Source organism: Sphaerodactylus townsendi, linkage group LG06, assembly GCF_021028975.2.
Source record: "Sphaerodactylus townsendi isolate TG3544 linkage group LG06, MPM_Stown_v2.3, whole genome shotgun sequence".
Lineage (NCBI taxonomy): Eukaryota > Metazoa > Chordata > Lepidosauria > Squamata > Sphaerodactylidae > Sphaerodactylus > Sphaerodactylus townsendi.
This window is the reverse complement of record NC_059430.1, coordinates 92,235,078-92,250,836: the sequence shown is the minus strand read 5'-3', so window position 1 is coordinate 92,250,836 and position 15,759 is coordinate 92,235,078. Positions and strand designations below refer to the sequence as shown.

At 41.1% G+C, this 15,759-nt stretch overlaps 1 protein-coding gene across 3 annotated transcripts in view; it reads right to left on the bottom strand.

The window, feature by feature from the left end:
* Positions 1 to 2,186: 2,186 nt before the first annotated feature.
* Positions 2,187 to 15,759, bottom strand: part of RASSF8 (Ras association domain family member 8) — a 116,442-nt gene continuing 102,869 nt past the window's right edge. For 2 of the 3 annotated variants that reach the window (XM_048499956.1, XM_048499957.1), the window contains exons 3-5: positions 10,945 to 11,831; positions 9,065 to 9,209; positions 2,187 to 8,333 (exon numbers count right to left, since the gene is read on the bottom strand). In XM_048499956.1, the coding sequence (XP_048355913.1) occupies positions 8,212 to 8,333; positions 9,065 to 9,209; positions 10,945 to 11,831 (1,154 nt within the window). In that variant the 3' untranslated portion in view covers positions 2,187 to 8,211. The remainder of the gene's footprint in view (positions 8,334 to 9,064; positions 9,210 to 10,944; positions 11,832 to 15,759) is intronic. The other variant, XR_007244796.1, reaches the window with a different exon arrangement.

Genomic DNA, 15,759 nt, shown 5'->3' with positions numbered 1-15,759 from the left:
GCCATGTTCCCTTGTCACTGCAGAAACTAAAAAAAGAAGAGTGAAACAAACAAGAAAGAAGCAAAGGTACCAGTGAGAAAAAGATGATGGGACAGAACAGATGAGATTTAATTTTGCAAAGAAGAGGTTAACTCACCTGGCACTGAAGATTCGACCCCTATGCACATTTGTTAAGAAATTATTTGGGACAGGCTGGGAGGCTACCGTTTCATGGAGGGAGTCTGAATTGTCTGCTGCAAAGAATTGTACCTTAAAAACATGTGTTTTTTGCATTTAAACAAAACATTCCCAAATGCTGTTTTGGCACTTTGGTAGCAGAATAGTTTCTGCACATCATTTCAGTTCCAGCTCTGCCTGCTGAATGTATTGCTGCCCTCTTGTGTAAATTGTATTGAACTCCAGTTTTGACAGATCTGAGCCACAATGCTTCGCTGCTCAGTATCTCTGCCCACTTACCCACTTCCCTGCCCAGCCAATGTCACATGATCAATAACAAACTGGTCCTGGATTCCACAGAACAAATGAGCGAAAAATTGTGAAGGATCAATGACACTACGGTGGCCCTTCTTTTTTTTGCTCTCCCTTTAAGCACATCGATGAGGCAAGTGTTTTATGTTTTAAGTGCAAGTGGGATCCTGCCAAGTGTCTAAAACATCCTGCCCCCTGGATACCTTTTAGTACTTTTAGTAATGAGAACAAGTGCCAAAGGAACCTGTGTACTGTGCCAGCCCTTGAACATGATTCTGTGGTGCTGCAGTAATCTTGGATCTGAGCAAGAAGAAGAGTTGGATTCATATTCCCCTTTCTCTCCTGTAAGGACACTCAAAGGGGCTTACAAACTCCTTTTCCTTCCTCCCTCCCAACAAAACCCTGTGAGGTAGGTGGGGCTAAGAACTCCAAAGAACTGTGACTAGCCCAAGGTCACCCAACTGGCATGTGTTGGACAGCACAAGCTAATCTTGTTCACTAGATAGGCCTCCACAGCTCAAGTGGCAGAGCGGGGAATCAAACCTGGTTCTCCAGATTGGAGCGCACCTGCTCTTAACCACTACACCACGCTGGTGTAGTTGGGATCCTGTGTTGCAAATGGCAGCCAGCCAGCACAGCATTCTGATCTGAGAATCAAGTTGCCAGAGGACCCCTGTGATGCTCTCTCAGATGTGCTTCATATTATACTCCCATGTGTTCCCAGGTTTTCCAGTACCTGCCTACATCCCACAATATCATCATACTTTTTATTGGTCTCAGATGTTCCCACGTATTTTCCACTTGTTAAATCACTGGAAACATTTCATTGTTTCATTGTTTCCTCATGACTAGACTGGTCCATCGACTGAGCAAAAAGTTTCTGTCCATTGGTTGAGAATTGCTAAAATATTCTGAAACCAGCCAGAAATCCTCTATTCAATGGCTCTTATGCTTATGTTAACTGCAAAAATAAATTAGTTAAGAGTTACATGAAACAATTAATTTTAACTGAAATTGACAGATGTTAAAGCTGCAATCAGATTGCTGCTCCCCCTCTTATTCCTTCAAAGCTGCACTCTCAAGAACATTTTCCTGGGAGTAAGCACTACTGAACGAAATGGGACTTGCTTCTGAGTAGCCCTGCTTTGGCTTGCTCCCAGCTCTTCTTCATCAGGGTACCTCCCCAAAGAGGAAAAAAATGGCTCATTTTCTTAATCACCAACTCTCTATCCCAACAATAAGAACACTTAAGGTATCTGCACTTGACCTACTCAAAACAAGCAGGGAGCTGGCTTGGGATGAAGGAAACGACAGCTGCTTCAAGCAGTATAAGCCCTGTGATTGAACCACAGCATGTATCATAGAAATTACACATATGTTTAGGCATGGACCCATGTTACCACCTTATACTGAATCAGACCAATATGGATTCTGACTGGCAACTGCTCTCCGGAGTCTCAGGTAGAGAGATGCCACATCACTTACTAGACGATCCTTCCAGTTGGCACAGGCATTGGTCAGAATGGGAGCTCCCAGATTTGTAGTACATACAGCCTTTTAGCCACATCACCACACAGGCATATATTTTCATATCCCTGTTTTATGCGTGGACTTTTTCCTGTGTAGCATCTGTCCTTGTTTGTTTGTTCATTTGTTTGCAAAGCCATGCCAGGTTTCAACTGCATACATATGCAAATATAATAAAGAGGGAGTAATGGTTTTCGATTGTAGTGTATTGGCAATGGAAACTTTATTTTAAAAAAGAGAAAAGCAGCAAAATACTGAATAAATAAACTGACAGAATGGTTTGTTTTGTCATCTCCATACAACAGATGGCCTTCATCCAAAACATCCAAATACTGTAACAAATAGAATAAATGTGCATGAATCAATGGCTAAAAAATTGCTAGAATATAAAAGAAACACTTCTGACATTTTGTTAAAAATACAGCGCAGAACTATTCAATAATGGAAAATAAATCTGAATACAGTTTGGTTATTTACATATGGTTATTAAGGCCCAATTCACACAAGGTACAGAATACTGGGAACCTGTATATTTCCAGCATCATTATAAACATGTAATATGTGCCCACAAGCTATGAACTGTTGAACCAAACTAAACCTTCTCATACTTCAAGTTTATCGTGTCCTCTTGCAAAATTCAGCTGTACTTGAAATACATGCAAACCAAAGTAATAACATAAAATACATCAGAGCCAAACTGGAGACCACAGCATCTGAATGGTCACAGGGATGCCGTCGTTTCAAAGGGATTTTAAAAATGCCACAAGGGCCTGATCTTAATCGGGTACCTTTGCAAGTGCTAAAATACCTCTGGCTGTGGCCGTTCCAGTGCTTGAAAAGCTGCATTAGCAGAAGAGACCAGCACCATAACCCAATGAGGTTCCAATCAGGCTGAGGATGCAATCAGGATGAGGCCTTCACAGCATTTTTAAATCAGTTTAAAATGACAGTGACTTCCCTGTGGGAGATACAAGGGTGTCATCACACTATGGCTGGCTCTCAGAGGAGACCAATGAATAATGGTCAGTCTTTTTCTCAAGCCTATTACAAATAAAATATCTTCTACATCTTGTCTGAATGTATTTGCAGGTCCCCAAGTGCTTTGAATTAGCGCCCCCCCTTGCTTTAAAAATACATCCACACACAAACAAAGTCATTCTGGGCTGATTCACACAGATCTCAATTTGAATGCTATTACCTATTGCAGATGGTGGGCTGCATTCAGGACAGTATTTCCGCTAGTCAAAGATTTGCACCCGCCAAATGTGATTTTCTCAGCTTTTCCCTCCTGCAGCAGCCTGACCCCTCCCCCCAATAATCCCGGTCTTAGGGGAAAGGGGACCTTGAGGAACAGGATTTAGGGGTTCATTTTGAGATGGCCTAGGAGGAGGAAGTCGTTAAGCTCTGCCAACTTGCACGTGTGAAAATTGTGTTGTGCTGGATCCAGCCCATTACCTTTAATAAGAACTAGGCACAGGCAGGTAAATTCTGACTCTTGTATGGCCTGTTCATCAAGGTTGGCAAAGACAAGAGAACAGGACATCAGCAAGGCCTGCTTGCACTGACTACAGTAGTTCTCATTCCCTTACATACACAATATAGGAGGGTGTGTTTGCCTTAGCAGTACATGCCTCAAGGATGTGGAAACTTGGTTGCATTTCTGCCAGAAATCTACTGACACCTTGCTGGAATTATGACCCATCAGGTGACTTACAAAATGTAGAAAGTGTTCTAAAAAGAAAAGCAACACTCACTTCAAGTAAAAGTCTTGTGTTTTTCAAATTCATCAGCCCAACGTCTATCTGAAGGCACAAATCTCATCCAACAAACAAGGACTGCGTGTCTCAAACTATATCACTAACTCTTGGGAAATGTTTAACAATGTGCAAGTGGTGAATTTCATATGAATGACAGTCTTTGTTCTTGGGTTGTTGAGAGGTGGGCACCTCTCCATACAGATTGATATGCTGAGAAACCCTGCAGGTGCTTTAGAGGAATTGGGGCGTGATCTAGGCTTGGTGTCTAAGACCTTGACTTCAGAGAGTACAAGCCAAGGCCTGAGATGTTGCCAATTCTATTGAGGATGTAGGATAAACTGCTTTTTGGCTAGCTTCTCCCCCATAACTCATATTCTCCAAGAAATCCAATGTTCTCAGGCACATGAAGAACCAAGATCTTTTTGAGCAATGGATCTCCAAATATGGCATACTTCCTTGAAAAAAAGTAGACGGTAGAAAGGGGAATAGTCACATTCTCCTGCTGGAATACCTTCTCATCCTTCCTCAAACATCTGAGGTCTGAAAACAGTAAATGCAGCCAACTTCTCTCTTCCTCCCTCCTAGCCAATATTATAAAGACTGGAGATGCTATCAAAATGAGGGCCATGGGTCAAATTGGATAAATAGTAGGATGTCTTCAGGCCCTTTTGTTTCCAACCAGTGGCAAAAAACGGTATCAACTACTGTCAATGGGACTTGCTTGAAAGGCAAAATCCAGACATCTGCATGCATAAACTGGGAACAAATGTCTACATTGGAGATTCTTTTCAGAGGGTGTGTGAGTTGCTTGCATTTCTTCAACCTCTTTAAGAAACCTGGCGTGTATGGATGGAGAATCTGACAAAAGATGCAAGCTTAAAACTTAGGAATAGAAAGAGCAGTCTTAAAATAATACACCTTACTATACATGGAATAATTTTTTTAAAGTCTGCTTTTGGATGGTGCACATAGTCTAATGAATCATAATTAATACTGAATATCCTCACATGACCCCAAATTCCATAACAGCAGTTCTATCTGTGCAAACAATCTGTACTCTGCTTAGAAGCTATGGATGAAGCTGGTTGTGAAAATCTGCTCAGAGGTCCTTCCCTGCACAATTACAACTCAATTATGTCAATCCTGTTTGATCATGTGATATAAGAGACAATGCCCCATTTCTTTTATTTCTTTATTACGTTTTCATATTTCAGGAATATATTTTGTAACAAGGGAACACATCTGCTAGAATACTTTATGGGCTTATTGGCACATGTATTAGGGGGAAGGTGCTAAGTGAATTCATTTTAACTGTATGATAGTGGTGTGACACTGCATGCAAACGTGGGCTTGCATGTAAATAAAGGAAATGTGCCTTGACAACAGAGTCACCAAGAAAGGAATACATGCTCAAGCAATTTGGCACCCATATACAATCTCATGTCTCTTTTCTCCTATTGTTGTGAATGTTTTGAATATTCCAAACAGAGCGAAAGAGGAACAAATCCACAATTTTCTATGGACTCTTTGAACTAGGGATTTACACTGTCAAAGTTATGTTAGAAATATGACATGTGCAGTGAAAACTAAAAATAACACTTCCGTGCATTTTGCAGATTCTGTGTGTCTTATTAGAGTACGGCTGTGAACAGAATCAGCATCTCCAAAATTTAATAGAAGCCCGTTTTCCATTTTTATCTGCAAATAAACAAGTCCAACTTGGTATTCTACATCATATCCTTTATGTATTTAAGAGAATGATTACAGAGATACCACCTTCGCTTTTGAGCTTTGCAAATATACAAATCTTACATTTTAGATATTGACTTCTGGAGACAGCCTGGTCCACAAACCCAGTCTTGCAAAGCACTGAAACAATGGCTTAAGAGTAGAAAATCTGTGTGGGATGTATTAAATCTAATGTGCTTAATCAAGAAAAACACAAGCATGTTAATCTTCCACTGAAATAAACATTCGACTGTGCACTCATGTCCAATTTCTATGAGACCAATACAAATACTGGAAAAAGTGTAGGCAGTTAAGAGGGTTCTCTTCTTCTATCCCTTTTTAAGCATCCCCTCTCCTGGGGAATGCACCATGCATCATCATGATACTGAACTGGTTCAAACAAGGTCAGATTCAAATAAAGAAAAGGTTCCCTCCAACCCCCCTCCTCGAAAGAATGGGATGTTTAAACATCTTTATAAACTCAAGGCATCTGTATTATGCTTTTTGGCTAGAATATATTCATACATTTTACACTGGAAAATTCACCCAACCTTTGAGTCAAAACAGCATGTGCTTATTCCAGAATCAGCATGGGTTTCAGAGGACACTGATCATTAAAAGGTTATTGTGGGTTGTTAGGATTGACTCTCTTGTCTCTGGACTGTTGTTTGCAAGTTTATCCATTCAGCACCAAAAGTTGTTCATAGGACCAGCCTTAAATTCTGCCCCAAATGTGGAGGTTGCCTTGCTGAGGTCACAGGGCATGTAAACGGTATCCAGATGTATATCGGATACCGGTAAACCAGATCTATATCTGGTGAATGAAAGTGTGGTCCAGGCACATTAAATGCATCAGGGGAGGGGAGGCCTAGATTCGGAATGAGTTTGTAATACTGTGCACACTGAAATCACTTGTGATCTTGAAAGTATTATAAAGGAGTCCAACCACTGGAGATGCAATTACAGAAACAAAACTTGGCATGGACAGTGATTTACATGCACTTATTTCTATCTCTGCTGGCATGCAATCATTTTCTTTTCTCTAGAGATACTCAGTTATTTTGGGTTGCATTTGGTGACAAAGTATCTTTAATAATCAAATGAGCTCCATTATTAAAATGGGTCAATTTCTTCCTATTATAAAACACTGTTTTAGAAATAATCTTGCATACAGAACTTTCACTCGCTCCATACATATTCTCTCTCTCTCTCTCCCCCCCCCCTCCCTCCCTCCCCTCCTTTAGTTCTGTGAACAAATCATTTGGCCACATAAGCACCATCTGTGATTCTCTTTGCCTACCCTTCGCTCTGGGAATCATGGTTGAGCCCTCTATATTGGCCTATGAAGGGGCCCAATCATCTGTTTTCACTGTTTGCCCTGGATGGCAGAAGCAGCCCTGTTGTCAAACCCCTGGGAGGCCACAAAAAAGGGCTTGGGTGACTCGCAAACCGTAGAGGGAAGGATTAAACTGGATTATTACAATAGAAGAATACAAGTGTTAGCAACACAACCCAGGACAAAAAACAATAACCGTGTGACAATTTCCTTTGGCAAGACATTTGACTGAAGATATCTCAGTAACATTTTTGTTCCTCAGCAAGCATCCTTAATATGTCAAAGCAGCTCAGATACACACTCCATATAATAAAACATCATCGGACTCAAAGATCCTCATATACTGAACAGAACCTTACTAGGTGAAGGTTAAATCTTGTGGAGCTTATACGATAAAGTAAGCTTATAAAAGTCCTGCAATGGCTGTATGACATTACTGGCAACATAACAAAAATATTAGAGGCCTTTCAACAATAAAAAGAGACTCAACATCTTTCCTCTCAACAGCATCCTGCCATTGTGAATCATAGCAATTTATCACTCTGTGGTCATATTCATTCCTGTATGTTCAGATTCACACACAAGCACCCAGACACACATGCAACTTCAGACTGCAAATATGGACATTAAGGCAGAACTATGCATTACACCCAACACAAGACTGCTGCTGAAGAATGGCCAGCCTGTGATGAATTCTCCTCATTTCCCCACAGTGCATCAGATCATTTAACCCATGCTGTGGTATGTTCATGGTGTGCGTTTCTCTGCCCCTTCCAGGGGCGGCCAGCAACATGAAGAGACAGTAGGACAACTTGCAATCTGATGGAGCCCAATGCGGCCCTAGGATCCCTCTCTGTATGGATCATCACAAGGCATGGTGTTTTAGACAGCAGTCTTGGATTAGGCTATACCATCAGTTCTACTTTTTGCCAAGAAGTGCAGGAGCAAAGCCTTACATGTCAACATATGCACATCCTCCAGTTCAATGGAATAAATTAAATCCTAATTCATTTGCCTGGAGAGTTTCTTGCACTCGGTATCAGTCATTTATGCCAGCTAAGGAATAATACTTCTCTAAATGCATCAGAAATGGCAACAAAAAGTGGACGTTATTTGCGTAATTTCAGTTCAGCGGCCTTTGAAACACTGCTAAACAAGCATGCTCCATGGTTCATTTTGTTCTTTATCATCATTGTTCGTTCAGTGCATGGGGCAGGATTCCAAGCCTGCTGTAGATCTGCTTAAAAATAAACACACCAACAACTTGGCGGCTTCTAAAAGGAAGGGTTTTTTCCCCATCTCTCCATATATCACTAGAAGAACAGAAGCAATAGGAGGGAAGGGTACATGGTCTGTGGTACCTTCATAGGTCCTCTCCAAAAGAGGTATATAGTATTATACATAAATGCCTTCTGGATTAAAACCAGATGACAGTGGATTCTGCAGGATCCGAAGATTGCTGGGAAGCTGTCTTGATGAACTGGGGCGCTTCAGGCTTCCAGACTGAAATGGTGCTTCTGGGGGAAAACATAGATTTGTTAGTAAGCAGTTATTCATTTCTCTGTTTAAACCTAAAAATGTTATATGCAGAAAATCCACAGGATCAAAGAGAAGCAATTTGACATTCTGCTGGTTTCAATGGAAGACACCTAAACTATATTACTGAATCATGCATGTGCCTATTCTTTTCCCTCAAAAACTTTTCAGGGTTAAAGGATGTAACACTACTGTAAAATTGTGCATACTATCTTGGTCTTGTCCTTTTTACTCTGACTTGCTGTGTGTCCCCCTCAATGCCTACATTCAGGTTTAAGTTCCATGGGGCAGGTATGAATGCCAGCCAACATTGACAACTACTGTATAGATCCATTTCCTATATCTACTGTGCCCAGTGTCATTCACTTCAGGAAAAAAAGGGTCAGAAATACCACCTCTCAGCTCTTTAGAGCAAGCTCCTCTGTACTATTCCTAAGTGTCACACTCAAACCTTTATAGGGGCACTGCCACTCTTCCACTTACTTTAGCTGATTTATTACCTCCCATCACCCTTTATGTATTTATTGTGCCATTTTCATTACAACTGTTTATTGTGATGATAAATTATTTCATTTAGAGAGATGTTTTTGACTGATGACAAATCTTTCAGAATAAGATTCCTAACTAATTTAAGATACTCCTCGGCCTGAATTCCCCAGGGAAGAGGTCAGAGGAGAGGGCGTTTGTTCACCAAGGAATTCTCAAGGCATACCTCTCTCGAGCTCTGTGTGTGAAGCCTCCAATTCGGAGGGTTCTGCAGGCAGCACAGTGACCTTGGTCCCTGTTTGCTGGATAAATTGCTGGAGATTCACTTGCCGCAGTTCTTTGGTCAGCTGCTCGAGCTCTTGTTCTCTGTCCTGAGAAGAAAAATGCCCAGACATATTTATGTACCTTTGCACAATTTTAAAAAACAACCAAGGGAGTATATAGCTTCATATATATAGCTTCATTTCAAACAGGAATGAAAGTGGGTGGTGCTTGAGAGTGGAAAATACAGTACAGTTCCCATCATACCCTGCAGAATGATGGTGGCAGGGGATGATGGGAACTGTAGTCCATAACATTTGGAGGGTAGCGAGTTTGACACCTATGCACTACCACATGGAATGTCCAGAATTTGTCTGAGGAGCACAGGAATCAATTCACAGCTGCCAACTACAAATGAAAACTCAGTCAAATAATCAGCTCCTGAATTCAAACTCTTTGCAGTAAGATTTCAGAAGCATAATGGAACTTGGGTGGTCTAGGAACTTTAATTTAAATGAAAGCTCTCTTATCATTTTGACAAGATCTAAAACAGTAATACTCAGTGGTTCAGGAGCCATATGTAGTTCCTTGATATGTCACCTGTGGCTCTTCTAAGTACTATTCCCCAAGGCACCCACCCCATGTTTCAGAAAGTATGCATTTCTTTACACATTAGGATAGTTTTCTCATTACTATGGCCATGAAGAACCATAGAGACCAAAGCTGGAAGAAACCTCAAGGGGCATCTAGTCTAACCCCCTGCACAATGCAGAAAATTCACAATTCCCGCACACTCCCCCAGCGACTCCTGCTCTATGCCCAAAGGAAGGCAACGAAACCTCAAGGATGCATGGCCAATCTGTCCTGGAGGAAAATGATGGAGAAGATCAGGGCTGTAGAGATGTGGGTATTTTGTGTATGAGGCTGGGTCAACACAGGCAGCTGATACCACTGTGAAACATTAGTCCACGAAACAAAACTCTTTACAAGTAGAAAATCCTTTCCCCAGAGAATGATATTTTCAACATAGAGAAATACTTATTTTTGAACATCCAGTCTAATAAAGAGTTCCAGAGAGCTCAAAAGTTTGCATGCTCATTTGTGCCATAGCTATGACTTGCAACCCACTCCTCTCCAGATGAACAAGAGCTAGCTAAGGGTCAGTAGTGGAGGAGAGAGACCATCCTATATTTGCACATTTTATATTTCTTTAAGCAGGGACCTGCAAGACTTGCTAGGGAGGGGGTTCCCATCATTCCCCCTTGGCTGGTCCACCACCTCCACAGACCTGGCTGATGTAGCAGCAAAGACTCAGGCTCCTGTTCCCCACAACCCCGACAGGGAAAATCTCAGGGAGGTGACATGTGTCTGTCTTGGACTTTATCCTGAAAAATAAATGCCACCCACTCCACTCCACCTGCTTCTTTTGTGCCCACGGCATACATTTTCTGCACATTTTATACCACACGAAAGATTTGCTACTACCCAGGTAATTCTCTTGGCTTTGAAAAGCCCAAACAAAAAGCAAGCAAACAAACAAATAAAACCCCTCAACCACTTTGCCCCTGTCATACTGTTGAATTCTCGCAGATAGAAGAACTGAAAGAAAGGAAGGGATTCCTTAGAGGAGCATATTGGAAAGAAATATGTATAAACACCACAGAAATCAAACACACGCACCCAAATTGCGCCTGCAAAGTACATAACATTGTTCAACTTTTTTTCAAGAGATGGCAGACAAACAGATCATCATGGGGCAACCCCTCCCACAGGGCATTTGTGAAATACACAATCAGTCGGTACAGGTGATTTCCCAAAAACTAAGAGGCATGATGACACTCTCACCTGCAGCCGTTTGGCAGCCTGGCCCAGAGACCTTTCCACAGCTTTAATTCCATTGTCCAGTCGAAGGCTTTGCTGCCCCTGAATATCAATTTCCCCTTTTACTTTGCCGATCTTCTCTTTGACTTCTTTTTCATTGACTTTTGACTCCTGCACTTCCCGATGTAACTTTTCTGCCTCCAGGCTGCTTTCCATGCCTTGAATCTGGGCCACATATTCCTTCAGCTTGCTCTCACAGTCCACGATTCTTTGCCGGATTTCCTGGAGCTGCTCTTTCAGTTGCTTCTCATTCTCTTGCTCAATCTGGAGTTCATTTTCCCAGAACTCCTCCTCCTCAATTTCCACCTCATTCCTTTTAATCTTCTGCTCCAGTTTGACAATGTCATCTTCTAGGCTGTAACTGTATCTCTGCTCCCAATACTGGATCTCAGCATTGTTAGAGTTCAGATGTTTCTCAATTGACTGAAGCTTCTCTGTCTGGAGATGAATCAGTTTCTTCAACTCATCAATGGTAGTCTTGCAGTTGAGAACTTTTGGCTTGAACTCTGATTCTTTACCTTTGCCAAATATGTCCATTAATCCTTTTGCCCCTCCAGTGAAAGTCAAAGATTTCCTTTTTGGCTCCCTTCTTTTTATTTCCTTGTCATTCTGAGGTCGCAACTTGGCCAGAGGGGGTAAACTCTGCCGGTACAAAGTTCTTTCAGGTATCCGAGCAACGCTATCTGAGGTTGGCCTCTCACTGAGGGATGGCCCTGTGCGCCGTAATACTAACTGCACGTCACTAGCATATTGCCCCCATTTGTTTAAGGAAATTATGGGGTTTTCATGAGGTGCAAGATGTCTCTCAGTATCTCTCCATTTTTCTATCAAGGTGTACCTTCCTGTACGACCTAGAAGAGAAAAACAAGAAGTTGAAACTACATGCAGTGCCTAATACAACCCAACAGAGGGAGCAACTGGATAAAGAGACAGCCCACAACGGCCAGCAAAATCCAAGAGTCTGTCAAACCATGGAGTAATAATGTAGACTGTATTAAGAACATTTCCCATGTTTATGTGAACTAAGAGAATGTGAATGAAATTGTTTAAATTTAAACAGACTGCTATGAAAGTTTATCTTCACAGCTGTACATCACCAGATGTTTGACAATCTCCCTGGGTGCTGCAAGCAGGCAGCCCTGTAAACATGGAAGCTTTATTAAGGGGGTGGGGGCTGCCACACCATTTGGATCATGAGCTCTGCTTGACTTGGTGGGTTACAAGAGCTGCAAACTAGCAATAAACTTTGCTTTGGTGGCTTTCTAAACAAAGGATCTCATTCCTTAAACTCAGAAAATCTTCAGGGTGGGGAGAATAGAAACAAAACAAATTTCTCTCTCCCTGGTTAAAATTATAAGCTGAAACTACAACTAACAGCAGAATTTGGAATGAGAGTTGCTAAACAGGGCATAAATAGGAAGATCATGTTACAGAGTTCACCTCATGGTATACTAGGGTTGTCACCCACTTGGCTTTGTGACCTCTTGAACTCACTACAATAACTACAGAGGATGGTAGATGAGAAGGCTCTGTGAACCTTAATGCATGGCAAAAAGCATAACACCACTAACTAAAACAGGACTACTCTGGCATAAATGCAACCGATCTATTTATCACTTCAAAGATTACCTCAGAAAACCAAAGAACAGCCCAGACCTGAGGTATCATCCTCACTGTATGGATGAGGGGGGGCTGCAGCAGAGAAGTCATAACTACAGGTGACCAGCATGGTTGTTTCCTTTGTTACCTTAACTCCAGCTGAAGAATGGCCCCTCAGGCAGAGGTAAAACTGGAATTTGGAGACTCCGTGGCCCCAAATCCCATCCTTTATAAGCACTCTGATAAATAAAGATATACTTATTGACAGACTATGTCATACTAGTAGGTGCAGCCTACAGCAGTCTCCCAAAGAACTGTCATATTGACAGTATGATACTGAGAATTCTTAGTGGGAGATTTAATAGCCTCCCCACCCCCAACCCCACAGTACTCTTTTAGAAAAGGAAACAGGTCTTGTCTACAGTATGACTATCCATTATGCCAATCTGAAAACTGTTTTCATGCTTATTAACTAGTTAAATCTGCCTAGTAAACATCATGATGTGACAACATCTCATAGGTCAGCAATGACTCGTTTGGACAAAGGACTACCTTTTCCTTTTTAACTAGTTACTTGTTGCTATGACTAATTTGGGGCCAAGGATTTTGTTTTTTTACAGTAAAAACAAGCTATGTGTTATTTTCACCCTTTATGTTACTTTTATGGTCAACAGCCTTGAGAGAAAAATTGACAGAATTGTGAGTCACATACATGCAGAACAGAATCAGCATGTATCAGGCAGCCCCCCAGCCCCAAAGTGGGTGGCACAACATTGCTTTGATACTAGTACTAAAGGCAAAATTAAACACAGGCCATTGTGGAAGTATAACCACCTTATTAAAGTCCTCAAAAGGGTAACAAGCAAAGCCTTTCCCAGATACTCATGGCAAAGGGCTGTGGTCTGGCAGTCTCATGAAGTCAATATCCTAAGTTTTTCAGGGCTCTGGACTTCCAGCGGAAATGATTCTATTAAAGGCCTCTTGTGCCAACCAGAGAAAGGTATAAACTGTGTTTCAACAAGCAACCACTTAGCACAGTCTGCAATTTCAGGTTGGTTTGCCATTAAATTAGCTATTATAGTACTAAAAACAAACCAGGAAAATAAGAGGATAATGACTGCATTTGCAAAGTACACTGAATTAAGGAATTAAGTAAAATGTAGAACGAACATGCCACAGCTCATGACTTGGATTATAGTTTTGTATATTGGCTTTGAGCTTTCATAAGAAACTGAGTTCTGGTTTACAAACTTATCGGAGAGAGAGAAAGTGTGCTTTTCTGCTCCTAATGAGCAAAAGCCATTGTTAGGGACTGCAGCGAGCAGAACTTCAGTTGCAGCATAACTTGCTGAGGGGATGCCAAGCCCTATCTCATCTCGCTTTTACAGTCCTGGAAGCTGAAGTGAAGCTTATTACCCAAATCAGAACACACCTATACAATAATAATATTCACTTAGACAGAAATGCCAACTTCTTTCATCTCAGGGGCCGCTCTACTCTCCAAACATATTGGGATCAAGAAGCAGTCAAGCTTCATAATATAACAGGCGCCACCAACTTTCAAATTACTATTATGGAAAATAAAAGAAACTTTTAAAGAATTTTTTTGAAGTTTCTTGGAATTTTGCAAGATGATCAATACTACTGGGTTTAAATAAGGTCTACTTCCCAAGCTGTAGTTGACCAATATGCTTGCTCAGGTGCAGAGAGAAGAATTAGAGATATCTGGGAGATAAGCAGGTGTGTTTGGGGTTGAAGCACAAAGAAGAAGACCACTGCCAGTAAAAGATAAAGAAGTCTGCCTCCTGAGAAATCTGTCTTTCCATAAAATTCAGTTAATTGGTGTTATATGTTATTGGAAACTCACCTTTGCAATTAACATAGCCAGCATGTTCTGAACCAACTGCAGTTTCAAAAGGTAGCCCCTCATACATCAGGAGGGCCCCTAGTCATATACTAGAGTGGCCAGGTCTTCCTTTTTCAAGAACAAGCTAGCAAATGCAGTATGTCAATTTGTTCTAGGAGGTGAGATATGGAATGGCTCCTGTTTGAATGTGCAGGTCATTGTTTGTTGAATCTCATGACAATGTCCATGTGAATGTAACCTCTTTTTGTGAAGCTCATTATATTGCAAGCCACATTTCCTGTTCCTGGTTTACCACAATTTTCTGTAACTTCTTTCTCTATCATTATGCAATATTTGTAAATATAATGTGAAAAGAACAGTTGTCCAGTCAGTTCCACTCCTTAAGGGCCTAAACCCCCCCCCCCCATTTTTCATTTGTAGCTTTTCCATTCTTTTTCTTGAGAATTCAGGCAAGCATATCAAGTACTTGTAAGAAAGGTCTAGACAGGTGGTGAAGGAGAAATTGTCCAGGGAAGATTTCCTCGTAATTTACAAAGGGGAAAAAAGCTCAAAACATTAAGAGAATGACTCACTGGAGTCTATTATATGTTCAAAAACTGTCAGTGTGATACTCTTCTTCAATACCTCACTCTGCCCTGGAACTTTGCTGGGTGACCTTGGGCTAGTCTCTCTCTTGCAGTCTAGCCTACTCCATATTATTCATGCTGAGTATAAAACAGAGGAGGGCAGGATAGTGCCCATAAGTACCTTGGTGGAACAGCAGAATAAAAATACTCTAGATAAATAAAAATTAATAATACCAAACTCTGCAAGCATAACTAGCAATATTATTGTACACAATAGAAAACACATTTCCAAGGACAATTTGAAATATATTCCAGGATTAAGTCTGGTTTCAAAGTTATTAATAAGAATCTCTTCCACAGTCAGCCTTGCCACAGTCAACTTTCACTGGAAAAAGCAGTGCTGATTTACCTTGCCTACTATTACACAAGCTAAACTCAATGTCACAGTAATATAGCCTAGCTCTTTCTAAATGAGTCAAACCAAGCTTTTACAATGAAGACAGAAACTCTGGAAACAGATTATACATCTATCTATAGCTATCTATATCTAATGTTTAATTTCATGCAATGTGTTTTAATTTTAGACAGTGACAGCAGAGAATCTTGCGCAAACAGCCCACGCTTTGCTGACATGACGTTACTGCAGAACATAAATGTAAAACAATTCTACCATTTTAATTATTTTTCACTGGATGCTATAGACATGGAGTGGTGGGTGCTGCAGTGTAAGTATATACAGCATGATAA